A 26,842-nucleotide genomic window follows, 5' to 3' on the forward strand; every position below is an offset into this window, starting at 1 on the left:
GTCTGAACATAGTGGTATAGGTTGAGTATAATTTTTGTTTTTTTCCCTGTTATGATATTTTTTGTTTCTGTTCTAGATATTCTTCGCTACAGTCGGCTGTCAGAAGGATGGGTCATCTTGGAAGTTATATTTGGACGATCAACTATACATTATGATATCACGTCCGGCTCCCCTCCTTGTGTCCCTCGACTGTGGCTTAGTGGGTAGTTCTGGCCCCTTTTTTTGATATGTAGTTACTGTATAAATCTGTGATATGTCTTATGTAGGCATTTGGATTGATATATATAGTTATAGTATATTGTATATTTCTGTATTGGGGATATACTGTGTTCTTATGTTATCTCCCTTGAACCATATGTTTACTCTGCCATTTTTGTGCCATGAAATTGATGCTATTAGTTGCCAGGTTTCCGGGGTTATCGCCTCTGGTTGCTCTGCGAGCCGCGTGGGGTAGGCATATGATGCGCTCTGTCGGGTGGCCCCTTGCACAGTATTGTGTAGTGGGTTGTCCCGGACAGTTGGGCACATGTGCGCCCTCAATGCTGCGCTGTGGAGACCCAGATAGCGGCTCTGTATTCCTTGGTTTCTGTCACCTTGGCAACCGCTTCTGGTCTCTTTGGACGCTGCTGAAGGTGGGCGCATGACGCGCTCTGTTTGGGGGCGGTTCCTAGCACGGTCTCGTGTGGGGGCTGATCCAGGCGGTTGTGCGCGTGCGTCCCCTCAGTGCTGCGCCGTGAGGCTTCAGATTATAGCCAGGGATTCCCTGGCAGTGACGTAGGAAGGTTTTTTGGTCCTGATAGGAGCCATTGGATTGGTCGGAAGGCACTTCCTGTAACCAGTGATTGGCGCTAGTAGGGGGCTTGAAAATTATGGAAGCCTGGAGCTCATTGGCCCTGCCTTGTTTACATATAGCCATGTGGATCTCTGGGGATTGGACAACGCTACTATGATGATCCTGGGACCGGAATTCGACTGCCTGAGATCCTTTGTTTACTTGTGTTTATTTATACTACAGGGCTATATCGACCTGCCACATATATTGCTAATATTGATGGTTGGAATCTTTTAATAAGTATATGTTTGATGTTTGTTTTGTATTTTTTAATGCATGTGAAATATGTTAGAGGGCGGCTTGATGGTGATTGGTGCCCTGCGTGACACACACACTATTTAAAGCCACACCTGTTCACTTTGTGGTATGCTTGACAAAGACCCATTGGGTCGAAACGTTGCTGTTCGGTGGCTCAATAAACTTATTCGTTTGGACTATACACCTGGATGGAGCGCTGTCATTTCATTGCCTGAATGGAACTGTATGTCTTTTTTATTTGTTCCTAATCTTGATTTTGGCTAATAGAAATACACTTGTTGGAGACGTTTTCGTGACTAGATTTATATGAACAAGGTTTATAAAGAAGTTCACTATTACTTTAATGGTATGTAACAGTATTTCTTTGAATCCTGATGTATAATTACTAACAAAACCTATTTTTCCACCATTGGACCATCATTAGAAGAGTTCCGTTTTTTCTTTTTCTTATCTAAATAGCCTCAGTGTTTTCTGGTAGATATTCTACACCAATCACAACTTTGATAATCAGGACATAGTCTATAACGCTTAGTAAGATTATTCCTAGGTCATATTTATTTCCATTAGAAGCCAGATTGTCTGATGCCACAATATGAGGAATTGTTCTTGTTATTAATATATATTTAGAAATTATTGGAAGTAGCTAAACTTGTCAACAGACATAAGGTGGCATTAACACTGTGTCTATACACTGGAAAAATCTCCTGGCGCATAAACTAAATGTATCCTTTGCCCATATTCATCCAGGGTGGGCCAAGCGAGTGTCCTTTGGCTGGTATAAGTATATATACTCTGTTTTGCTGCATTGAAAATAGCACAATATGTATTTTTTTAACTTCGTGTCCTATTGGTGATTGATGCCACTGTATGCCGATATACCTATATATCGATACAATGAAAACATAGGAATTCCCCGTAATTTTCATCATCCACTGTGAATTTATAAATTGGGCATCAGAAGCCTCTGTATCAGATAGCACTGTTTGTGGAAGCCTGGCAGAGTATTTCCAAGGACAGGCTAAAGGTACCGTCACACTTAGCGACGCTGCAGCGATACCGACAACGATCCAGATCGCTGCAGCGTCGCTGTTTGGTCGCTGGAGAGCTGTCACACAGACCGCTCTCCAGCGACCAACGATGCCGGTAACCAGGGTAAACATCGGGTAACTAAGCGCAGGGCCGCGCTTAGTAACCCGATGTTTACCCTGGTTACCATCCTAAAAGTAAAAAAAACAAACACTACATACTTACCTACAGCCGTCTGTCCTCCAGCGCTGTGCTCTGCACTCCTCCTGTACTGTCTGTGTGAGCACAGCGGCCGGAAAGCAGAGCGGTGACGTCACCGCTCTGCTTTCCGGCTGACCGACGCTCACAGTCAGTGCAGGTCAGGAGGAGAGCAGAGAAGCACAGCGCTGGAGGACAGACGGCTGTAGGTAAGTATGTAGTGTTTGTTTTTTTTAATTTTAGGATGGTAACCAGGGTAAACATCGGGTTACTAAGCGCGGCCCTGCGCTTAGTTACCCGATGTTTACCCTGGTTACCAGTGAAGACATCGCTGAATCGGTGTCACACACGCCGATTCAGCGATGTCTGCGGGGAGTCCAGCGACCAAATAAAGTTCTGGACTTTCTTCCCCGACCAGCGACAGCACAGCAGGGGCCTGATCGCTGCTGCCTGTCACACTGGACGATATCGCTAGCGAGGACGCTGCAACGTCACGGATCGCTAGCGATATCGTCTAGTGTGACGGTACCTTTAGCTAGCGCAAGCCAATCAGTTTACCAAATCCCAGTGGTTGTCATGGCCTCTAATACCTGCAGAAACCTAGACTTACACAATTACCCCTGGACTAGGGCGACAGAGTCCGCTGCAGCCTGGTAGAGCAAGCTGACGGGGCAAGAAGGGTCGTCACTCAGGGTCAATATCAAGAGGTCACGTCAGAGACAAAATCAGAAAGGAAGTGGGTGGTCAGGCTGAGTTAAGAAAAAAGGATCAATCAGGAAGACACAATAAGAGCAAGGAATAGGGCTATAGACCAGTTAAGAAGAACTTATTGACTGGCAGTGGAAGTCAGAGCTTCAGTGTTTTAAATAGCTGACAGCTCTGTCCACAACTTTCAGGAAGTAGTAATCAAAAACCAGACAAGAATTAACCCCCAGGGTCCATAATTAGCAGTACCAAGAGGCCCTGGAATAAAACAGGACTGTGGGTGTTGCGTGTCGCCAGCAGTGGCCGAAGCTGAATTTGAGGGCACAGGAACCGGCATTGATGTTGCACTTTGTTCTGATCCACATTCACTGCTTTATGCAGTTGGCATCTTACAGACGTATTCCAGGTCCATTGACTTCTTCATCAGGAAGTGAGTGAGGCAGTGACATCTCAGATTACATATAAAGCTGCAGGTTAAGACGTGAAAGTGTCAGGTAGCAGCACCTGTCCTATTTATTAGATGTCAGTGTAGAAGGGGGAGGAGCTAGAATAGCTCTTTAAGGCTGTGTTCACACGTTCCGGATTTTTTTCATTTTTTTCGTGTTTTTTCGCTATAAAAACGCGATAAAACCGTAAAAAAAGCTCACATTAAGCATCTTATTAATAGAATGCTATCCACATTTTGTATGCACATGCTGCGTTTTTTTTCCTGAGCGGAAACGCATTCCGGAAAAAAATCGCAGCATGTTCATTAATTTGCGGAATCGCGGGGATTCCGCACACCTAGGAATGCATTGATCCATTTACTTCCCACATGGGGCTATGCCCACTATGCGGGAAGTAAGCGGATCATGTGCGGATGGTACCCAGGATGGAGGAGAGGAGACTCTCCTCCACGGACTAGGCACCATATAATTGTTAAAAAAAAAAGAATTAAAATAAAAAATTGTGATATACTCACCTTTCGATGGCCCCTGGAGTCCTCCCGCCTCTCAGCGGTGCACGCGGCGCCTTCAGTTCCCCGGGATGCTGTGTGAGAAGGACTTGCGATGACGTCGCGGTCATGTGACTGTGACGTCATCACAGGCCCTTCACACACAGCATCCATGGGAACGGAAGTCGCAGTGTGCATCGCTGAGGAGATCGGGACGCCGGAAGGTGAGAATAACCTTTTTTTTTTAAAATTATTATTTTTAACATTAGATATTTTACTATTGATGCTGCGTAGGCATCATTAATAGTAAAAAGTTTGTCACACTTGTCAAGCACTGTTTGGCAAGTGTGACCAACCTGTCAATCAGCTTTCCAAGCGATGCTACAGATCGCTTGGAAAATGCTAGCATTCTGCAAGCTAATTACGCTTGAAAAATGCTAGTGTTTAGCGGGAATACGCATGACAATTCCGCATGCGATATACCTGCGGCAGGAGTTGCAGAATTGCCGCGGAAATTTCCGCGGCAATTCTGCAACGTGAGCACTTAGCCTTAAAAGTACATAATAAAGACATTGATACAGATATCTCATTTATAGCATCATGTGGAGCATTGACTCCTTAATGATCATTAATTAGCTTTTTTAATGACCTGAGAATAAGAGAATAACACAACCCTACAAGAGACAATGCAGCAGGTTGCAGCTGTATACTAGGTGGTTAACAGAGGAAAGAGGCTCCCTTTTAACCCCATCAGCACCCTGTGATCACAATCATGTGATTCTTGATGGCACCATGGCACCAGATGCCATGTAATGGCCTTGTGGTCTCAAAGCTACGTTGGTCCGGTATAATGTTAGTGTAAAAAGTTAGTTTTTTCATTTTCTTATTCTACTTTGCGACAATTACTGTCAGGGCCGTATTTAGAGTTTATGCTGCCTCCCCCATTGGTATGACTAATGCAAATACTGTCGTCAGTGACTTAGGCTACTTTGACATCAGCAATTTTTGCCATTTGTGGCAGATCCAGCAGTTTTTCAGCATCTGCCACGTAACGGATCACTTACGGCAACACTGTGTTCGGCCTCATTCCTTTAATATGGGGCTTACGGACATGTGTGGCACTTGCCACGATCCGGTTAGCAGTGTTTTTTTGTCTCACCACAAGTGCAAAACTGCAAGTGCCGCACATGTCCGCAAGTAGCCATCACTACCTGTCCCTGCACCTTGCTAGCTCATCCCCAACACCCCTCTGATCTAAAACTACACTATAAAGCTTTATAAAAACAATTTATTAACTGACATATTCCTCTGATAATGAGGGCTCCAGGCTATGGCGTAGACTGGGACGGGCAGTCTCCGGGTCTCCAATCGTTCCCCCTCGCTGCTCTTATCACGCCCCGCTGGGCGTCATCATTTCTTCTTTTCTCGCCCCTATGTTAAAATTCCCGCCTCCTCCTCATAGTATGACGCGCAGCCGGACATCCGTTCCGGTCCGGTGCATTGTGGGGGCTTATCAGGTGTACGGCCAGCACGGGCCAGCTTCAATATGAGGACTGCACGTGCACCTGGACCCAGACCGTACAGCCCATACACCTGCTGTATATTTACAGCAGCTCTCTTAATCTGATGAAATGGTATGGCATAACTGAGTATAGCTAGGAGTCTCCCTTATTATTAAAATATAACTTTTTATACAACACTAAAATCATGGGCAAAAAAGACACACAAAGAAAACCACGTGTATAAAGTGCTCAAGATAAAAAATGGCTTGGTCTCACCATTGTAGTAGACATATTTTCATAGATGGTCCATTTTTTCATAAGAAGGGGAGGGACTGAAATAATTCTCTGACTCCCTGTCGTGCCGCTGGCTCCTGACACTGTGGGAACCGCGGCTCTCTGACCGGCGGGGACGATTTCACTGCCGATCAGAAGCGATGTTTGCTGCGCTGTCATGCACGTGACAGCGTGTCAAACAGTGCAAGGTCGGGCCCGCTCTGCTGGATGAGAGGCTGCATGGACACATCATGCAGCCTGCCATCTAGAGATAGCAGAACCGAGTGTGAGGTCACATCCGGCTGTCCTTGACTTTTCTGCAGAAAATAGGCTGCAAGAAAAGTCAACCTGCGTATTTACAGCGTTTTTTTACCATCCATTCAGTCAATGGGTGAAAAACGCTGAAAGAAGTGACATGCTCCATGCCAAAAAAAGCACAAAATGCTGATCACACACAAAAAAAAATGTGTGTGCATGAGATTTCTGAAATACCATAGGCTTTGCTGGTACTGCAAAAAGCAGCTGAAAATTAGCATAAAAAAGCAGCAAAAAAACGCAGCAAAAACACCCAGTGTGAACTTACCCTAAAACATTACTAATAAGGCTGTGTTCATATGTTGTATTTTTTTTTTTTTAAATTCGTTTATTAATTACAGGACAGATCATACACACATTTGCTTGTATACATCATTATCCATTAGTTAGTTACAGAAAATTACCATACATAGCCGTGTATAAAATATTATAAAGATAATAAACTGTGTATGTTAATCAGTAACATCTTATTTAAACCTTAACTACATTAACTTCTAATAAAGCCTCCAAAACTAACATAACATAGTGCCTCTTGCAGGAGAGTTCTAAATAGACTCCGCCCTGTGAGTAAATAGTGTCCGCATAATCGTACACCCTTTTTATACGTATACTGAGTTATTTTGATCTAAACAGTATGGCCGGATGAGTTCCATCTTCCCCATATCTTCTCAAATTTGGCTGGACAACCCCTGTTTTGATATAGCGTCCGCTCATATGGAATAATTGAGTTCACTAAGTCAATCCATGCCCTAAGAGATGGACAGGAACCTCCCATCCAACGCATTGCTAACACCTTTCGTGCCATAAATAGCGATTCTCTCAGAAAGATTCCCGTGTGGTGATCCCATGTCTCTGCCTCCCATACCCCAAACAGGCATACCAGTGGCTCAAGTGGAACAGGGATCGACACCAAGGATGTCAATAGTACCGTTACCTCTTTCCAAAATTGAAAAACAACAGGACATTTCCAGATCATATGAATGAAATCTGCGTCACTGGAATGACACCTCAAGCAGTCTGATGAATGAAGATGGCCCATTTTAAATAGACGAGTCGGGGTCAAATAGGATTGATATATAATATACAGTTGGGTCATCCTATTATTGATTGATGGGGAGACCCTAGTCGGGGATTCCAAGATTTCATCCCATTCTTCTCCTAGTGTATCTGGAAGTAGCCTCCCCCATTTTCCCTTAATTAAATCTAAGGTGGATTCTTCGCCTATGGATAACATATAGGTATATAAAGAGGAGATGAGTCCCTGAGGCCCTTGTGATTTGAGAATTCCTATTAATGGTAAAGTTGAAATAGTTCTACCTGCACCCGTATGCCGTACATATGATTGGAAAGCAGATCTTAATTGTAAATAACGGAAAAATTGAGATCTCGGTATATTGTGAGTATTTTGTAATTGTTCAAAAGAAACAAAAATTCCTTGGCTATGTATATCACTCACTGTGAGGACACCATACGATATCCAAAATTCAGTAGATGGATGGCCTAATAATCCCGGGAAATAGCTATTGTTCCACAATGGCATTTCGGCTGCTATATCAACAGATTTTGTAACTTTTTTAATTTGCCTCCATATCGAACGGGCCAATCGGAGCAAAGGAAGCAAACGAGGGACAGTAATTTTCTCCATTTCCAAAAAGCCCAGCGGGCAATCAATCTGAGCTGAATGTAATACATGGCTTTCAGAGTTGGGAAGAGACTCCCCGGGCATCCACTTATTTATCATTTTTGCCTGCCCAGCAAGGTAGTACAGATAGAAGTCCGGCAAGGCAGCCCCACCCCCCTGTTTGGGTCTCTGTAGAATGGATAATTTAAGTCTAGGCCTAGCTTTCCCCCATATGAAGGATGTGGTAAGGGAATTCAGGGTTGCAAAGAAAGATTTAGGTATTAAAACGGCACTATGTTGAAGACAATAGCTCAATTTTGGGAGTAATATCATTTTGATCAGGTTAATACGACCAGCCACAGATAGCGGGAGCTTGTCCCAGGTAGCAAATTTAGATTTAACCACGTCCAATAGTGGATATATATTGAGATGCAAATCTTGGTGACTGCATTGAGACAGATGTATTCCAAGGTATTTAAAATTGGAGACAATGGGCAGCAGCGAGAGGGTTTCAAGGCATGGCATTGGGGTATGGGAGAGAGGCATCAAAGCAGATTTATCCCAATTTATATATAGACCAGAAAATGTACTAAATTTATCAATCATCGTTATTACTTTTGGCAATGTATCTTCTGTCTGGTCCATAAACACCACCATATCGTCTGCATAAAGACCAATAATGTCCACCCGGTCAGCAATATGTATCCCTTTAATGTCTACAGAGGACCTCATCCGTATTGCCAGGGCTTCTATAGCCAAGGCAAATAGAGCTGGGGAGAGAGGGCATCCCTGGCGAGTTCCCCTATGTAAGGAAAATGGTGCAGATACAGAACCGTTTACCACCATACGTGCCCCAGGTTTCGCATATAGTGTACCTATCCCTCTTAGAAATTTATTCCCAAACCCATATTTCCGTAAGCATGCAGTTAAAAAGGACCACTCAAGGGAGTCAAAAGCCTTAGCTGCATCCAACGAAGCTAATGCCCACTTATTGTCTGGCTCTAATGAACTATATTGAATGACCGATTGCACTCTTCTAATATTAATAGAGGTATTTTTCCCGGGCATAAAGCCAGTTTGATCTGGGTGTATGAGATCTAGTATGATCGCATTCAATCTAGTAGCCAGAATTTTAGTGAAAATTTTGTAGTCCACATTCACTAAAGAAATTGGTCTATATGATCCACAATCCAGAGGATCCTTCCCCTCCTTCCTAAGCACAATAATATTAGCATCATAAAACGATTCGGGTACCGATTCTCCCTCCCATATTCCCCTTAGTACCTTCAGCAATATAGGTGCTAATTTATCACGATATTTTCTATAAAATTCAATGGGAAATCCATCAGGTCCCGGGGCTTTCCCGGTGGCCATATCTGCTATAGCATGTTCTACCTCTTCCAGAGTAAATTCAGCCTCCATAAGAGCTCGTTGGGATGGACTCAGCGAGGGGAATGTTATATCCGATAGATAATCCAGGCATTCATCGACATCTAAACCACTCTTAGACTTATACAACGAAGTATAATAATCATAAAAGCCCTGAAGTATTCCATCAGTAGAGGACACCAATGAGCCATCGGACACCCGGATCTGCAATATTGTGTTGAAGGTGCTATGCTGGCGCACCAAGAAGGCCAGGAGTGTGCTGGCTTGATTCCCTAGCTCAAAGTAGGACTGACGAGTAAAAAATAATTTGCGCTTTGACTTAGCATCTGTATGTTGGGTATACAATCTCTGGGAAGTAAGCCACTCAATTCTATTACTGCTGGACTGATTAGCTATATAAGTGGCCTCTGAGTCTTTTAATCTTTGCTCTATCTCCTCGTCCTCCCTCGCCGTCACTCTCTTAATATAGGAAATGGTAGAAGACAAGCATCCCCTCAAGTATGCCTTCAGGGTATCCCAGAATAGACCAAGGTTTTGGATTTCCGAATGTGTCAGCACAAAGCTATTCAACTGATCAACCGTCCTATCACTAGAGTCTATCAATTTTAACCAAAAGGGATTTAATTTCCAGGACCTATTGCTATTATCGGATTGCCCATATTTAAGTCTAAGAATGATCGGGCTATGATCTGAGATCCCCCGGTTACCATGTTCGATGCTATCCACCCATAGCGCCAAGCCACCCGACCCAAATATATAGTCTATTCGAGACAAAGACTGCCTAGTAGACGAGTGGCAGGTGTACCCCTTAACTTCTGGATGGTTTATTCTCCATAAATCTAGCCACCCACTCCCTTCCATAAATAGTGCTAATTGTGAGGGGTGCTGAGGCACAACTTCCCCTGAGTCCACATCGTCCAATCTCAATCTATCCATGGACTGATTCATTATTAAATTAAAGTCTCCCATACAAATAACATTGGCTTCCGGATATTTTAAGGAGAAGCCCAGAGCCATACGTAGGATTGACATGTTAGCGGGAGGGGGGTTATAGATACACAACAACACATACTCTCGTGAGTTAATAAATGCATGCACAAAGACGAAACGACCCTCCGGATCACGTCTCGCCTCTTTAGCCTCCCATCTGACCTCCTTGTGTATCAGCAGAGAGACCCCTCTTGAATAGCTAGTGTGGAATGCGTGTAGGGACCACTGTACCCATGGCTTTTGTATACATCGAACCGTGTCTCTTGTCAGATGTGTCTCTATCAGAGCTACGACTTGAGGGTGATATCTTTTAATCTGCGAAAACACCTTAATTTTCTTTCGAGGAGTTTTTATACCTCGTATGTTCCAGGTCATACATATAAGTTCAGCCCCCATATTTACTCTTAAAGGGAGCATTGATATATATCATTATCATTCGGGTGCAGTCTAACGGCACCGCACAGAGCAAAGAATTAGCATTAGAGGCAGCCATGCTTAATAAACATCCAAAACTAGTATATAAAACCAAACTAAACAAAACTTGAACAGTAGGGGAGCATATTTCCATACTCCCACAGTCAAATTGAATAGGGGATACCCTCACTGGACTCAGTGTCCGGTATTGTTGATATTTTCCGCATCCAGACAGAAAGCTCTATCTATGTTGCCATTAATCAGGGAGCTCAGGTTAGGGGTCTTCCGCATTCGACCCCCCGCGAGACCGCAACCACTCAGTCGCCTCCGCTGGATCCGTGAAGAATAAGGAGGAGCCCTTATAAACGATGCGAAGCCGGGCCGGATAAAGCATGGAGTAAACGATGTTCTTATCTCTAAGTTGTTTCTTGATATCCATAAATCGTGCTCGCTGCTTTTGAAGTTCCATAGAAAAATCTGGAAAAATCGATATGGTAGCATTATCGAATTTGATGAGGCCCTTCTGCCGTGCTAAGCGGAGGATGATATCTCTGTCTCTACAATTAAGGAGACGCGCCAGGAAAGGCCGCGGCGGGGCTCCAGGAGGAAGAGGCCTGGTCGGGACCCTATGGGCCCTTTCCACCGCGAATGTCGAGGAGAATCCATCTCCCAGTGATGACTTGAGCCATTCCTCCAGAAACTGTTCAGGCTGCTGACCCTCCGACCGCTCCGGGAGACCTATAATTCGGATATTATTGCGGCGCAGTCTATTTTCCAAGTCGTCTGCCTTTTGCTTCCAGGCATTTACGGATCCGGCAGCTTTGGTCAGTTTAGCCTCCATAGGGGCGATAGTGTCTTCAATATGAGACACCCTCGTTTCAACCTCCGTGATGCGCCCTCTCATAGTTTGCATGTCATGACGCAGGCGTCCCACCTCAGTATGCACATCTTCTATTTTCTCCGTAAGAGCTGATCTAGTGAGGGAGATAGCCTGCATCAACTGCTCTGATGCCTGTTTAAGAGTCAGTTCATCCTCTCCTCCCTCCTCATTGCTGTCGGAGGGGCGTCCTTTACGTTGAGACGGTGTAGGATTATTTCTAAGATTGCGCACATTATCATGAGGATCATCTTTGGCATATTTTTTTAATTTTTCAGCAGCCGATGCTCCTCTAGGGTGCTGCATGATGGATATTCACAAGGGGATTTCACAAAGCGACCCAAGGAGTAATTATGGACAAGCTGTATTCCGATTTTGAGACTTGTATTATGGAGCCCGAGGTTATAAGACAGGAGTCCACTGGGCAGGCAGTTTAGGGTATCCGGTATATAGAGATAGCCGCTGTAACACTCAAGCCGTGCAATTCCACAGTTATCATAAGGGGAGCAGCTGAAAAGGGGTTAATCCCTGTAATGTTATGGCGTTAGCAGGGAAAATGTCCACCCGACAGGGGGGCGCAGGTCCCACTTTCTCAGGGCACACACTGCACCACCCCTACTTCTTCAGGCGCACACTCACCGCCCAGCGCCGCTAATAAGATTAGAAGCGCACTTCCCTAACTGTCAGGGTGTGCGCTGATATGATGGCCGCTACCCCCGGCATGTACCGCCACTTGCATCAGTCCTCACGGCTTACCAGTAGTATCCACCGCCACCAAGATGAGGGGGACCCGGCTCCAGCAGAGAGCAGCACCGCGTTCTTTCCTGCTCCCTCTTGCAGGTCCCTCGTCGCGCCCACCAGTGCGGTCAGTCACCGCTGCCTCCGAGACGGTGGGAGGTCCAGCTCCGGCAATGAACAGCGCGGTGTCTTGTGCTCCCTAGCGCGCGCTCCCAAGATGGCCGCCGCTGCACATGGGGCTCTCCTGCCTGTTTTAGCTTCTGCAGCTCCCGGCTCCGCAAATCTCCACAGCGGTCTCCCAGAAGGTCCACCAGACTCTCCGGTGCATGGGGTCCCGATCCGGGCTAGTACCGCTCGGTCACGCACAATATTTATAGCAGAATCAGCTCAGGATGTATGGAGCTCTCCTAGGATGCCTCCTTCTTCTTCAGCTACATAGCCACGCCCCCCCCATATGTTGTATTTTTGCAGGGTTTTTTGCTGCTTTTTTATGCAAGTTGTAAGCTGCGTTTTACAGTATCAGGAAAGTGTATGAGATTTCAGAAATCTCATGCACACACTTTGGTTTTATTTCCCTGACTGATTTGGAAAACTACTGTGTTTTTAAAAACTGCAACATGTCATTTTCAGCGGTTTTTATGCCTTTGTTTAAAAAAAAAATGCTGAAAGTAACATGCTGCACTTTTTAAAAATGCAGCAGAAATCGCAAGTAGCAGTTTTCAGTGCAAAAACCTTTAAATTTGCATTTAAAAAAATGCAACATGTGAACATAGACTAACAGTTCCATACATTTCGTCACCACTATGTACAGCGCTGCCTAAAAGAAAATAGTGGACAAGCTGCTAAATATCAGAAATGTCACAATAACAATCAGTCATAAATGCTGACAACCCCATATGTAGGCGCAGACCGTATGCCAGGGTAGTGTCATTATGGATGGCAGGGGTCATATTGGACCTATGACCTTCTAGGGACCACCTAGTATTTTCCCCTATAGTGACCCTTAGGCTAAGTGCACACGCTGCGGATTCCATTGCGGAATTTTCCGCAGCGGATTTGCAAAATCCGCAGTGAAAAACGTCTGCGGTTTTTACTGCGGATTTACCGCGATTACTTTTGCGGTTTCCTCCGCGGGTTTTCACTTGCAGATTTCTATTGGAGCAGGGGCAAACCCGCAGCGGAATCCGCAGAAAGAATTGACATGCTGCGGAAAATAAACCTCTGCATTTCCGCGCGTTTTTTTCCGCAGCATGTGCACTGCGGATTTCATTTCCCATTGCTTTACATGGTACTGTAAATGCATGGGAAACTGCTGCGGAAATGCAGCAAAATCCACAGCGTGTCCACATACCCTTAGGCTAGGTTCACATTGCGTTAATGGGTTAACGCTAGCGGACTCCGTTACATGGTGAAATTGTCGCAATTAACGCCATGTAACGGATCCGTTAGCGCACCCATTGACGGCAATGTGCTAACGGATCTCTAGCGCATCGCTAGCGCATGCCATTGTCGGCACGCGCTAGCGATGTCCCGTTAGTTTCGGACGGACCGCGGACACTGCTTGCAGCGTCCGAGGTCCGTTCCTCGCTAGCGCAGATCGGGTATCTGTGCTAGCGGGATCGCCAAACGCGATCCCTTTTGAGACATTGCCTTAGTGCAGTCCGTTAGCGTATGCGCTAATCGGACTGCCCTAATGCAATGTGAACCTAGCCTTACATGACAGATGGCTGCAGACCATCTGCTGACAGCACAGTGACATGATGAAGGTGCCAGGACTTGCAGGCATTGCTGGGACCATGGCGTCCCCTGGAGGTGCACAGAGCAGTATCAGCCCCCATTCCTCCCCCAAGACGTTTCACACATCATTACCTTTCTCTCCAACACATAGACTCCTTTGATCAGTGCTCCCTGGCTATACCGCCCCATCACAGAGCAGCCCCGAGCCCCTGCCGTGCACTTACACTATCCACGTCCCGGTAAAGAGAATGCTGGCAGCGTGATGGGCAGGATCACCCAGCCTGGATTCCTGGAGAGACGCATGCAGGTGCCAAGGCTGTGCTGATGGCTGTTCTGGCCTTCAGCACTTCACAGTACATTGCCGGGATCCAGGTGGAGGCTTCACCCAATAACTCTAGATGTTTCAGCTGCTCTTCTCCCAGGATGGCGCTCCCCACCACCAGCGCCCCCCACCGCCAGCCGCACGTAGAGCTCCTGATGGGCAGAGGGCTTCAGCCTTTCCGATCCCCGGCCAAGGCACCAGCAGTCCGGCCGGGGTACAGCAGAGGTATGTGATCCAGGATGTGATCTGGACCCAAGCAGCCAGGACACTGAGGTGGGTGGGTGGACTGTCAGGCAGCAATTGAATTAGGCGCCTCAGCGAGGAGGGGGCGGGGCCTATGATGTGACGTGTTTCCGCTTCTGGCTCCCTGTGCAGTACATTTAACTGCGTGGGATCCGAGACCCGCTGCAGCAAGAAGACGTAGGTGGGTTGAGGGAGCAGGGAGAACGAGGGAGGAGGGCGGAGGGAGGAGGGCGAAGGGAGGAGGGCCTGGAGGTGGGCGGCAAGCCCCGGACTATTGGAAAAAAACAAAACAAAAAAAAAACCTTGTTCAGGCGCCGCCCCCTTGCATCCTGCTGCCCTAGGCATGTGCCCTCAAGTGCCTAGTGGTAAATACGGCCCTGATTACTGTGCCCACTTGAAGAGGTACCAAACTTACCGACAGCAGTTTTGAATATTTTGAGAGTGCTAATTCTAAGCTGGTGTCACTTTTGAGGGTTTTACAAAATATAAACCCCTAAAAGTCACTTCAAAACTGAATAGCTCCCTAAAAAAAATAGGTTTTTCTAAAGCACCTTGAAAAAATTGCTGGTAAAATTTTTAACCCTTCTGATATTCTAGCAAAATAAAATAACATTTCAAAAACGATACTCATGATTGAGACATACCGAAAATGGAATTTATTACCTTTTTTTTGGTATGGCTGTCTAAATTCAAAGATTGAAAATGGCATTTTTTATCATTTTGCCATCATAAATAAACACAAAGCTATCAATCTAAATTTACTATTAGCATAAAGTACAATGTGTCACAAAAAAACAATCCCAGAATCACTGGGATATGTTACAACATGCCAGAGTTATTACCAAATAAAGTGGTACATGTCAGATTTGAAAAATTTGGCCTGGTCAACAAAGGGGGTACATTCCATTTTATGGAGTTGGCAGACCTCGGTATTCTCAGTTACTTGAGTTAAACACTAGAAATTTACATTTTCATAAGCTCATACTTGATGTATCCTCTCATTATATGGCTCCTGGATGATGGAGTTGGAGATCATTTTGTTACACTGCAGTTATGATTACCTTGCATGTGTGCCATCTGCCAGTGAGGAACGTTAACTTTTTTGTTATTTCGGAAAGTAAGTGGGAAAGTTACAACATCTCCTGCAGCGAAAACCCCAGGAACATTGGTCTGCATCATCTAGAGGAAAGGAAAAGAATTTTCTACAATGTCATAATGCGTCATATTATCATATAGGAATTAAAGGGGTTGTCCAAGACTATTGTATTATTTTCTCATGGGTCTATCAGCCTGCCTCTTCTGTTTGGTGTTGGCTCAGAGCAATCACAGACTTCTCCTGCCTGTGATTCTGCAGCCTCACACCAACAGCTCTTCGTCTTCCGGTCTGCTCTGTAAACAAAGCGTGACTGATGATGTCATGCTGATTGACAGTCGGCTCCGCGCAGTTAGGCAGCGGGGAGACGGCTGTCAATCACCATGACATTGGCAATCATAACCTGTCAACAGAGCAGAAGAGAAGCAGCTGCTCTGTTGATGTGATGTCACTGGAAGTTGCAGAATTGCCAGTAGCAGCGATCTGTGATCGCTCTGTGTTAGGTAGTTAGCAACTAGCTGCTTGTAATTTCCTAGGCCCATAACAGAAAGATAAAATAGTCCCGGACAACCCCTTTAATTAAGGACAACCCCTTCAGTGGCACAAATATACACTACAGATTTACAGTGAAATTGATGTACAATGATTTATTGATTTGTGATGTTTCCAGAGCTGTTGGAAAAATTAGGATTGTAGGAAAAGAAGATCAAAATTGGTATTTCTAGTGAATACATTTTATTATTCTAGGTCACATTAGTAGGATTGTGTTGTTAGAAAATGACCTGTTAAAATCAAGTTCATATTCTAAACATATTTTCTAATTTTTGGCGATGTTTTGTTAATTTCAAATGTCATCATCAATTAAAGTTTTTACACTGAACATCACAAACGGCTGACACTTGGACAGATCACTTCTCAAAAGTCATTTAATTATCACCAAAGGCTAAATATACATGAAACATAACACTTATTATAGGATTACATCCTCCAAAATAGGTGATGGTAACTCTTTTCTTCTCTGCAAAGTGTCCAATCCAAAGGTCACAGAGCATGACTGAAAAAGATCCTATAGGATCCGCTAGGTTGGCATTATATACATGGTCTGTTATGTCACTGTAAGCTTCTTTCCGATACTTACAGTGTCATAGCAGAGCTGTGTCAGTGATCAAAGTGAGCAGAGAACAGCAGCATGATGATTACACTGCTGCGCTCAGATCATTGTGGCGGGGGGGAGCGGTGATCAGCAGCCTCATTTCATATGGCTATGTACACCGTTCACCGCCGCAGATACTCGCCTCATTCCAGATCTCCGCATGCCATCACTTCCTGTTGCTTGCCCTGAGCACTGAGCAATGACAGGGGGAAACTGGAACTCACAGCCTAGCTGTGGGATACAACAAAATGGCGCCAATCCCACAGCCGTGACCTGGACAGCCCAGAGAACATACTCAGGTAACAACTGTAAGCAGCCACATTGTATGAGATGCGATCAGATAGCGACTGCAGACTCCAATGGGTTGAGGCTGACATATTTGGGGTGTGTCGTGTTAAGACATTTACACACAAGCAAATGCAAAAGGGAAACCCCCAGTTGCTGAAGAAAAAATGAATAAATAAAAAATTATTTAGTCAGTGCATTTAATTTTGCATTAAAAATAATTGATTATATAATTAATAATTAGTAATAGAAAACTATTATGGTGTCTGTAGTTTGTCTATAATGTGAAATCAGCGCTGCAGCCAATCACTAAGCTCAGCAGATCAGCTGGTGTAGATAGTTAATGTCACTGAGTTTATTGATTAGCCACAGTGCTGCAGACAAACAAAAACCGATGCAGAAGCTGAGACTTGACACCGGACCCAAGGAGGGTGGAGGAGAGCGGAGTTTGATTTTTTACAACAAACTTCACCTGGAGATATGACTTTTTAGCAAGTGGAGAAATTCTTTAATCACAAATAAGTAAGCCTTAAAATGCAACTTTACCTTGTTAACTGGGATGTATCCTTTGGAATCAATGGTAATGCCGCTCTGTTTTAAAAAACCTGTAGTTGGACTTGCTCCTAAAATAACGGTAAAATTTGCAATTAGGTCATTCTTTTAGCTGTAGGTATCACACACGACATTGACAGATGCACTCTCGGATATTCTGTAGGAATAGCAAGTTGTTTGTCGTCCATTAATTCACAAAGTAAAAGTAAAAAAATAGGTATGCATTGATTATTTTTTTTAAATATTGTATTTCTCTGCTAATAAAAGGGCAATAAAAACAATATGATAGTTTATAGCAACCAGAGGTATGCCAAAAATCTTTCTTAAGGCATATATTGAGTGCATGAAGGGATACTGAACAGTCATAGCCAAAAGTTTTATGCCTGACACAAATTTTGTCTTTTACATAGTTGGCCTCTTTATGGATTTTAGATCTTTTACTCACATGTTCTTATAGTTACTGAAGTACAGTTATAAGCAATTCATAAGTTTTTAAACTGTTGTTTACAAATACCTCAAATTTATGCAAAATCTCAATATTTACAGTGTTGACCCAAATTTTTTAAGACTTCACCCTGACATGCTGGCCATTAGATTCTGGTCCAATCTTGATTTATTGCAACCTGTTATTGCCTAGTCAATGCTTGAAGTTTATTACAATTTCTGTGTTTTTGTTGGCCCTTGCACTCTGAGGATTCACCCCAAGTTCTAAATAATAGTAAGATTTGGGGTGTTTCCTTGGGAGGTTTCCTTAATACATGGAGCTCCATCACGCTGCAAGCATTGTTGATGAACAAATTGTTTCTGGATCATTGGAAGAATAAATAAATAAATAATCTTTATTTTTATATAGCGCTAACATATTCCGCAGCGCTTTACAGTTTGCACACATTATCATCGCTGTCCCCGATGGGGCTCACAATCTAAATTCCCTATCAGTATGTCTTTGGAATGTGGTAGGAAACCGGAGAACCCGGAGGAAACCCACGCAAACACGGAGAGAACATACAAACTCTTTGCAGATGTTGTCCAAGGTGGGATTAGAACCCAGGACTCCAGCGCTGCAAGGCTGCTGTGCTAACCACTGTGCCACCGTGCTGCCCTAGGAAGAAGTTTAGTAATGAGCGAGTATGCTCGTTACTCGAGTTTCTCTGAACATGCTTGGGTCTCCGAGTATTTTGGCGTGCTCGGAGATTTCGTTTGTCGACGCAGCTGCATGATTTTCTACATAGCTTGAATACATGTGGGGATTGTCTAACAAACAGGCAGCCCCCACATGTATTCAAGCTGTCCAGAGAAACTCGAGTAATGAGCATACTCGCTCATCACTAGAGAAGTTGCTTTTGGAGGATGTTTAGATACTATTCTTTATTAGTGGCAGTGTTGTTAAGCAAAATTGTGTGTTAACTCACTCAATGAAATGGAACCTCACATATGAATGGTCTCAGGGTACTTGGCAGGACATAGAACTCATGGTAGTGTTCCTCTTTACTTCTTCAGACAATCATTCTTCAGATGTCCCAAACAGCCTGAAAGGGGTGCCAGCAGAAATAATACATTAACTTTCCCCCGTCCTCTGTAGCATAATCTCTCTACTTTCTGTAGAATGTCAGTCTGCCCTTGATGTTTTCCTTGGAGAGAAGTGGCGTTTTTATGTCCTTCTTGACACCAGGCCAGCCATGAAAAGCCTTTTCATCACTGTGCATGAAGATGCACCGACACTTGTCTGCTGCCATTCAAGGGCAAGATTTGTACTGGATTTGAACCAATCCCATAGATGAATAATGAATACTCATTAGCAGATGGTTCTGACACTTTCTAGACTTTCTTGAACACCATGAACCCTTCTTAAAAGCAATTGATCTTCTCTCTTTGAAGCTCTTGATGATAAATGAATGATTTAGAGGAAAACATATGTAGGAATATGGACCGGGCCAGAACTGTTGTGGATTCTGTTTTTGGGCTCCCTCTGGTGGTTACAGATGGTACTGGGTGACTTGTGTTTTCTGCGGTCTCTGGTGTCCACCTGTTCTATCAGGATATGGGAGTTTCCTATTTAACCTGGCTTTCTTGTCATTTCCTCGCCGGCTATCAATGTAATCAGTGTGTCTTGTTACCTCTGCTTCCCGCTTCTGTAATCTTCAGGACAAGCTAAGTTTTTGATTTTCCTGTTCCACGTTTTGCTTAATTTTTGTCTTAGTCCAGCTTGCAGATATGTGATTCCTTTTTGCTGGTTGCTCTAGTGGGCTGATATTACTCCTCATGTTCCATGAGTTGGCACATGAGTTCAAGTAATTTCAGGATGGTTTTTTGTAGGGTTTTTCGCTGACCGCGCAGTTCACTTTTGTATCCTCTGCTATCTAGCTTTAGCGGGCCTCATTTTGCTGAATCTGTTTTCATAACTATGTATGTGCTTTCCTCTCATTTCACCGTCATTACATGTGGGGGGCTGCTATTTCTGTGGGGTGTTTCTCTGGAGGCAAGAGAGGTCTGTGTTTCTTCTAATAGGGGAAGTTAGTCCTTCGGCTGGAGCGAGACGTCTAGGATCATCGTAGGCACGTTCCCCGGCTACAGCTAGTTGTGTGTTAGGTTCAGGATCGCGGTCAGCTCAGTTTCCATCACCCTAGAGCTTGTTTTGTTTTTTGTGCTTGTCCTTTTGTGATCCCCTGCCATTGGGATCATGACAGTATAGCCGGCCAAAAAGTGGTAATCGTATTGGCTGAAGTAGGAGGAAAAGTAGTCTGAGGAAGTTTTTTTTTTTTTTTTTTTCCCCCCCCAGAGTTTGCTGCCTAGCCTTAATTGCAGCCTTGCTGCGTCTTACCTCCTCTTAATCCCTGAATGGCTCTGACCTCAGCTGTTTATCATGGACGTCCAGTGTTTGGCTTCCAGCCTGAATAATCTTGCTGCTAAGGTTCAAAATATACAAGATTTTGTTGTACATGCTCCTATGTCTGAACCTAGAATTCCTATCCCAGAGTTTTTTTCTGGAGATAGATCTAGTTTTCTGAATTTTAGGAACAATTGCAAGTTGTTTCTTTCTTTAAAATCTCGCTCCTCTGGAGACCCTGCTCAGCAAGTCAAAATTGTTATATCTTTCCTGCGGGGTGACCCTCAGAATTGGGCATTTGCATTGGCACCGGGGGATCCTGCGTTGCTCAATGTGGATGCGTTTTTTCTGGCATTGGGTTTGCTCTATGAGGAACCTAACCTAGAGATTCAGGCTGAAAAAGCTTTATTGGCTCTCTCTCAGGGGCAAGATGAAGCAGAAATATATTGTCAGAAATTTCGGAAATGGTCGGTGCTTACTCAGTGGAATGAGTGCGCCCTGGCTGCAAGATTCAGAGATGGCCTTTCTGAGGCCATTAAAGATGTTATGGTGGGGTTCCCTGCGCCTACAGGTCTGAATGAGTCTATGACTATGGCTATTCAGATTGATCGGCGTTTACGGGAGCGCAAACCTGTGCACCATTTGGCGGTGTCTTCTGAACAGGCACCTGAGACAATGCAATGTGATAGAATTCAGTCCAGAAGTGAACGGCAAAACTATAGGTGGAAAAATGGGTTGTGTTTTTAGTGTGGTGATTCAGCTCATGTTATATCAGCATGCTCTAAACGCACAAAAAAGGTTGATAAGTCTGTTGCCATTAGTACTTTACAGTCTAAGTTCATTCTGTCTGTGACTCTGATTTGTTCATTATCTGCCATTTCCGTCGATGCCTATGTGGATTCAGGCGCTGCCCTGAGTCTTATGGATTGGTCACTTGCCAACCGCTGTGGGTTTAGTCTGGAGCCTCTGGAAGTCCCTATTCCTTTGAAAGGAATTGACTCTACACCTTTGGCTATGAACAAACCTCAGTACTGGACACAAGTGACCATGCGTATGACTCCCGTTCATCAGGAGGTGATTCGCTTCCTGGTACTGTATAATTTACATGATGTCTTAGTGCTTGGTCTGCCATGGTTACAAACTCATAACCCAGTCTTGGACTGGAAAACGATGTCTGTGTTAAGCTGGGGATGTCAGGGGGTTCATGATGATGCACCTCCAATTTCTATCGCTTCATCTACTCCTTCTGAGGTTCCTGTATTTTTGTCTGATTATCGGGATGTTTTTGAGGAGCCTAAGCTCAATTCGCTTCCTCCTCACAGGGATTGCGATTGTGCTATAGATTTGATTCCTGGCAGTAAATTTCCTAAAGGACGTTTGTTCAATCTGTCAGTGCCAGAGCACACTGCTATGCGGGATTATGTTAAGGAGTCCTTGGAAAAGGGACATATCCGTCCATCTTCGTCCCCTTTGGGAGCAGGTTTTTTTTTTCGTGGCCAAAAAAGATGGTTCCTTGAGGCCTTGTATAGATTACCGTCTTTTGAATAAGATTACAGTCAAATATCAGTATCCTTTGCCATTGTTGACTGATTTGTTCGCTCGCATTAAGGGGGCTAAATGGTTCACTAAGATTGATCTTCGGGGTGCGTATAATCTTGTGCGGATAAAGCAGGGTGATGAGTGGAAAACCGCATTTAATACGCCTGAGGGCCATTTTGAGTATTTGGTGATGCCTTTTGGACTTTCTAATGCTCCTTCTGTCTTCCAGTCCTTTATGCACGATATTTTCCGTGAATATCTGGATAAATTTATGATTGTGTATTTGGATGATGATTTGGTTTTTTCTGATTACTGGGAGTCCCATGTTCAGCAGGTCAGGAAGGTGTTTCAGGTCCTGCGGGCCAATTCTTTGTTTGTAAAAGGTTCAAAGTGTCTCTTTGGAGTCCAGAAGATTTCTTTTTTGGGGTATATTTTTCCCCTTCTACTATTGAGATGGATCCCGTCAAGGTTCAGGCTATTTGTGACTGGACGCAGCCTACATCTCTTAAGAGTCTACAGAAGTTCTTGGGCTTTGCTAATTTTTATCGTCGTTTCATAACTAATTTTTCTAGTGTTGTTAAGCCTTTGACGGATTTGACTAAGAAGGGTGCTGATGTTGCTGATTGGTCTCCTGCGGCTGTGGAGGCCTTTCAGGAACTTAAGCGCCGGTTTTCTTCTGCTCCTGTGTTGCGTCAGCCAGATGTTTCGCTTCCTTTTCAGGTTGAGGTTGATGCTTCCGAGATTGGAGCGGGGGCGGTTTTGTCGCAGAGAAGCTCCGATTGCTCAGTGATGAAGCCATGTGCGTTCTTTTCTAGAAAGTTTTCGCCCACTGAGCAGAATTATGATGTTGATAATCGGGAGCTTTTGGCCATGAAGTGGGCATTTGAGGAGTGGCGTCATTGGCTTGAGGGTGCTAGACATCGTGTGGTGGTCTTGACTGATCACAAAAATCTGATTTACCTTGAGTCTGCCAAGCGTCTGAATCCTAGACAGGCTCGTTGGTCACTGTTTTTCTCCCGTTTCGATTTTGTGGTTTCATACCTGCCAGGTTCAAAGAATGTGAAGGCGGATGCTCTTTCTAGGAGTTTTGTGCCTGACTCCCCTGGAAATTCTGAGCCCACTGGTATCCTTAGGGATGGGGTGATTTTGTCAGCTGTCTCCCCAGACTTGCGACGTGCTTTGCAGGAGTTTCAGGCGGATAAACCTGATCGTTGTCCGCCTGAAAGACTGTTTGTTCCGGATAATTGGACCAGTAGAGTCATCTCCGAGGTTCATTCTTCTGTGTTGGCAGGTCATCCTGGAATATTTGGTACTAGAGACTTGGTGGCCAGGTCTTTTTGGTGGCCTTCCTTGTCGAGGGATGTGCGTTCTTTTGTGCAGTCTTGTGAAGTTTGCGCTCGGGCTAAGCCTTGCTCTTCTCGGGCCAGTGGATTGTTGTCACCTTTGCCTATCCCGAAGAGGCCTTGGACACACATTTCCATGGACTTTATTTCGGATCTCCCTGTCTCTCAAAAAATGTCCGTCATCTGGGTTGTGTGTGACCGCTTTTCTAAGATGGTTCATCTGGTACCCTTGCCTAAGTTACCTTCCTCCTCTGAGTTGGTCCCTCTGTTTTTTCAGAACGTGGTTCGTTTGCATGGGATTCCGGAGAACATCGTTTCTTACAGGGGATCCCAGTTTGTGTCTAGATTTTGGCGGACGTTCTGTGCTAAGATGGGCATTGATTTGTCCTTTTCGTCTGCATTCCATCCTCAGACGAATGGCCAGACGGAACGAACTAATCAGACCTTGGAAACTTATTTAAGGTGTTTTGTTTCTGCTGATCAAGATGACTGGGTTACCTTTTTGCCGCTTGCCGAATTTGCCCTTAATAATCGGGCTAGTTCTGCTACCTTGGTTTCTCCTTTCTTTTGTAATTCGGGGTTTCATCCTCGTTTTTCCTCTGGTCAGGTGGAGCCTTCTGATTGTCCTGGAGTGGACATGGTGGTGGATAGATTGCATCAGATTTGGAGTCATGTGGTGGACAATTTGAAGTTGTCCCAGGAGAGGGCTCAGCAGTTTGCTAATCGCCATCGCCGCGTGGGTCCTTGACTTCATGTTGGGGACTTGGTGTGGTTGTCTTCTCGTTTTGTTCCTATGAAGGTCTCTTCTCCTAAGTTCAAGCCTCGGTTCATCGGTCCCTATAGGATCTTGGAAATTCTTAACCCTGTGTCGTTTCGTTTCGATCTCCCGGCATCGTTTGCTATTCATAATGTGTTCCATCGGTCGTTGTTGCGGAGGTATGAGGTACCTGTTGTTCCTTCGCTTGAACCTCCTGCTCCGCTGCTGGTGGAGGGAGAATTGGAGTATGTTGTGGAGAAGATCTTGGATTCTCGTGTTTCCAGACGGAAACTCCAATATTTGGTCAAGTGGAAGGGTTATGGTCAGGAGGATAATTCTTGGGTGGTTGCCTCTGATGTTCATGCTGCTGATTTGGTCCGTGCTTTTCATAGGGCTCATCCTGGTCGCCCTGGTGGTTCTCGTGAGGGTTCGGTGACCCCTCCTCAAGGGGGGGGTACTGTTGTGGATTCTGTTTTTGGGCTCCCTCTGGTGGTTACAGATGGTATTGGGTGACTTGTGTTTTCTGCGGTCTCTGGTGTCCACCTGTTCTACCAGGATATGGGAGTTTCCTATTTAACCTGGCTTTCTTGTCATTTCCTCGCCGGCTATCAATGTAATCAGTGTGTCTTGTTACCTCTGCTTCCCGCTTCTGTAATCTTCAGGACAAGCTAAGTTTTTTATTTTCCTGTTCCACGTTTTGCTTAATTTTTGTCTTAGTCCAGCTTGCAGATATGTGATTCCTTTTTGCTGGTTGCTCTAGTGGGCTGATATTACTCCTCATGTTCCATGAGTTGGCACATGAGTTCAAGTAATTTCAGGATGGGTTTTTGTAGGGTTTTTCGCTGACCGCGCAGTTCACTTTTGTATCCTCTGCTATCTAGCTTTAGCGGGCCTCATTTTGCTGAATCTGTTTTCATAACTATGTATGTGCTTTCCTCTCATTTCACCGTCATTACATGTGGGGGGCTGCTATTTCTGTGGGGTGTTTCTCTGGAGGCAAGAGAGGTCTGTGTTTCTTCTAATAAGGGAAGTTAGTCCTTCGGCTGGAGCGAGACGTCTAGGATCATCGTAGGCACGTTCCCCGGCTACAGCTAGTTGTGTGTTAGGTTCAGGATCGCGGTCAGCTCAGTTTCCATCACCCTAGAGCTTGTTTTGTTTTTTGTGCTTGTCCTTTTGTGATCCCCTGCCATTGGGATCATGACACAGAACTATCGGGGCTGTCACCATTGTTGCTGGGGGGAAATCTTTCTGACCCAGACAGACCTTTGCACGCAACTGTAGGGGGCATGTCAGGGATAAAAGGGACAGTGTGCGGGAAAGCAGGAACCTTGGCAGGAAGACAGAGTGCGCAGCAGAAGAAGGTTGATTCATTCTCCGTGGGGCGACGCGATAGTCCAGGCCTGTGCTGCAGCTCCCCAGCCCATGTGCACACTGACTGTGAGGAACATATGTCTGTGTTCCCGCTTACCCATCTCTGAGAATCTGTCCCGCACCATTCCACTGACTGCCACGAGCGCACTGCCTAAGTCTGACCAAGTGAATCATACAGAGCCAGGTAGCTTCACCCCTGCCTCTGCCACTGAACTGAGTCACACTTCGGCGGTACCACAGACTACTTCTCAGCACGTACATCGCCCCGGTAATGCAGGACCTTGCCTAGGAGGGCCAGGATACGCCACTTCTGTTAGGAGATAGTGCATCAACTTTCTTCAGGAACAGGCCAGAGACTTCATTTGTGGTGCCACCGTCGGATTACAAGCTTCCGCAGCCCAGAAACCTTCAGACTGATAAGTTCACCTATTTCATAAACATTTGTTCTTACACTGATATAATATTCAGTTTTACCCACCTTATAGTCCTTTCTCTCCCTGCGTGGAGCATCCCCTGTAATAAACCCTTTAAGTCTTGCTCTGCCTCCTGGTCGTCACTGCATCCCGCGTCCCTGCAATTCTACACATACAACAATGTTCTTACCTTTTTAAACCCTTTTGATGCGAAGCAATGATGATTGTACATATTTCCTCAAAGGCAAATATGGTTCATAGAAGAAGACAGTGATTTCAGCACCAGCAATCATTTAAAGGAACTAATCTGCTTATAATTCAATCAGCATGGTATTTTCACGGATGTGTCAGAGGCTGCAGACTGTTGCACTACATCTGTCTGCAGAAGGTCTCAGTAGTTTGCTTTGCAGATGAGTTGCCACCTCCCCCAGTGCTAATGGCCACACCTGGACCTGAGTGTTGATATATGAAAGTAATCAGCCACTGGAACTTTTCAACCTTTTCCCACATATCATGCTTCAAACATATAGATACCAAATGTAAATTTTTGGTGAAAAATCAACAATCACAATTGTGAAGTTGAACGAAATTTATTGGTTATTTTAAATTTTTGTGGAAATTCAAAAACTGAAAAGTGGGGCATGCAATATTATTCGGCCCCTTTAACTTAATACTTGGTTGCGCCACATTTTGCTGCGATTACAGCTGCAAGTCGCTTGGGGTAAGTCTCTATCAGTTCTGTACATTGAGAGACTGAAATTCTTGCCATTCTTCCTTGGCAGAGGAAAGAAGAAAAGAGTCGTTCCAGCTCCATAGTCTTAAAAATCCAGGCTTGAAACTTTATTGTGCCAATGTAAGAACAGTGGATACATGCTCTCCGGCCGCACACCGGGACACAGACAGCGACGCGTTTCGATCCCTAAGGATCTTTATCAAAGCTGCATACATGTAATTGTGTGCTCATTATATAAGACCTAATGACCAATGCAACACCAGCAAGTGGTCACATGATCCAGCACAAGGTCCTTCAGATGAAAAAGGACTCCAGATCATCGCACATAACTTGACAAATTTGACATATAATAAAAGAAATAAACAAGAAAAATTAATTCTTAAAACCATGACAAAACACATG

The 26,842-nt window shown here is 44.7% G+C and overlaps 1 protein-coding gene across 6 annotated transcripts in view; it reads right to left on the minus strand.

Moving 5' to 3' along the window:
• AIFM3 (AIF family member 3) overlaps nt 1-26,842 on the minus strand; it is a 185,243-nt gene that overhangs the window by 48,122 nt on the left and 110,279 nt on the right. For all 6 annotated transcript variants that reach the window (XM_069754117.1, XM_069754136.1, XM_069754106.1 and 3 more), the window contains 2 exons: nt 17,452-17,528; nt 15,436-15,553 (listed from right to left, as the gene is read on the minus strand). In XM_069754117.1, coding sequence (XP_069610218.1) covers nt 15,436-15,553; nt 17,452-17,528 — 195 coding nt within the window. The remainder of the gene's footprint in view (nt 1-15,435; nt 15,554-17,451; nt 17,529-26,842) is intronic.

Source organism: Ranitomeya imitator, chromosome 1 (assembly GCF_032444005.1).
Source record: "Ranitomeya imitator isolate aRanImi1 chromosome 1, aRanImi1.pri, whole genome shotgun sequence".
NCBI classification, from domain to species: domain Eukaryota; kingdom Metazoa; phylum Chordata; class Amphibia; order Anura; family Dendrobatidae; genus Ranitomeya; species Ranitomeya imitator.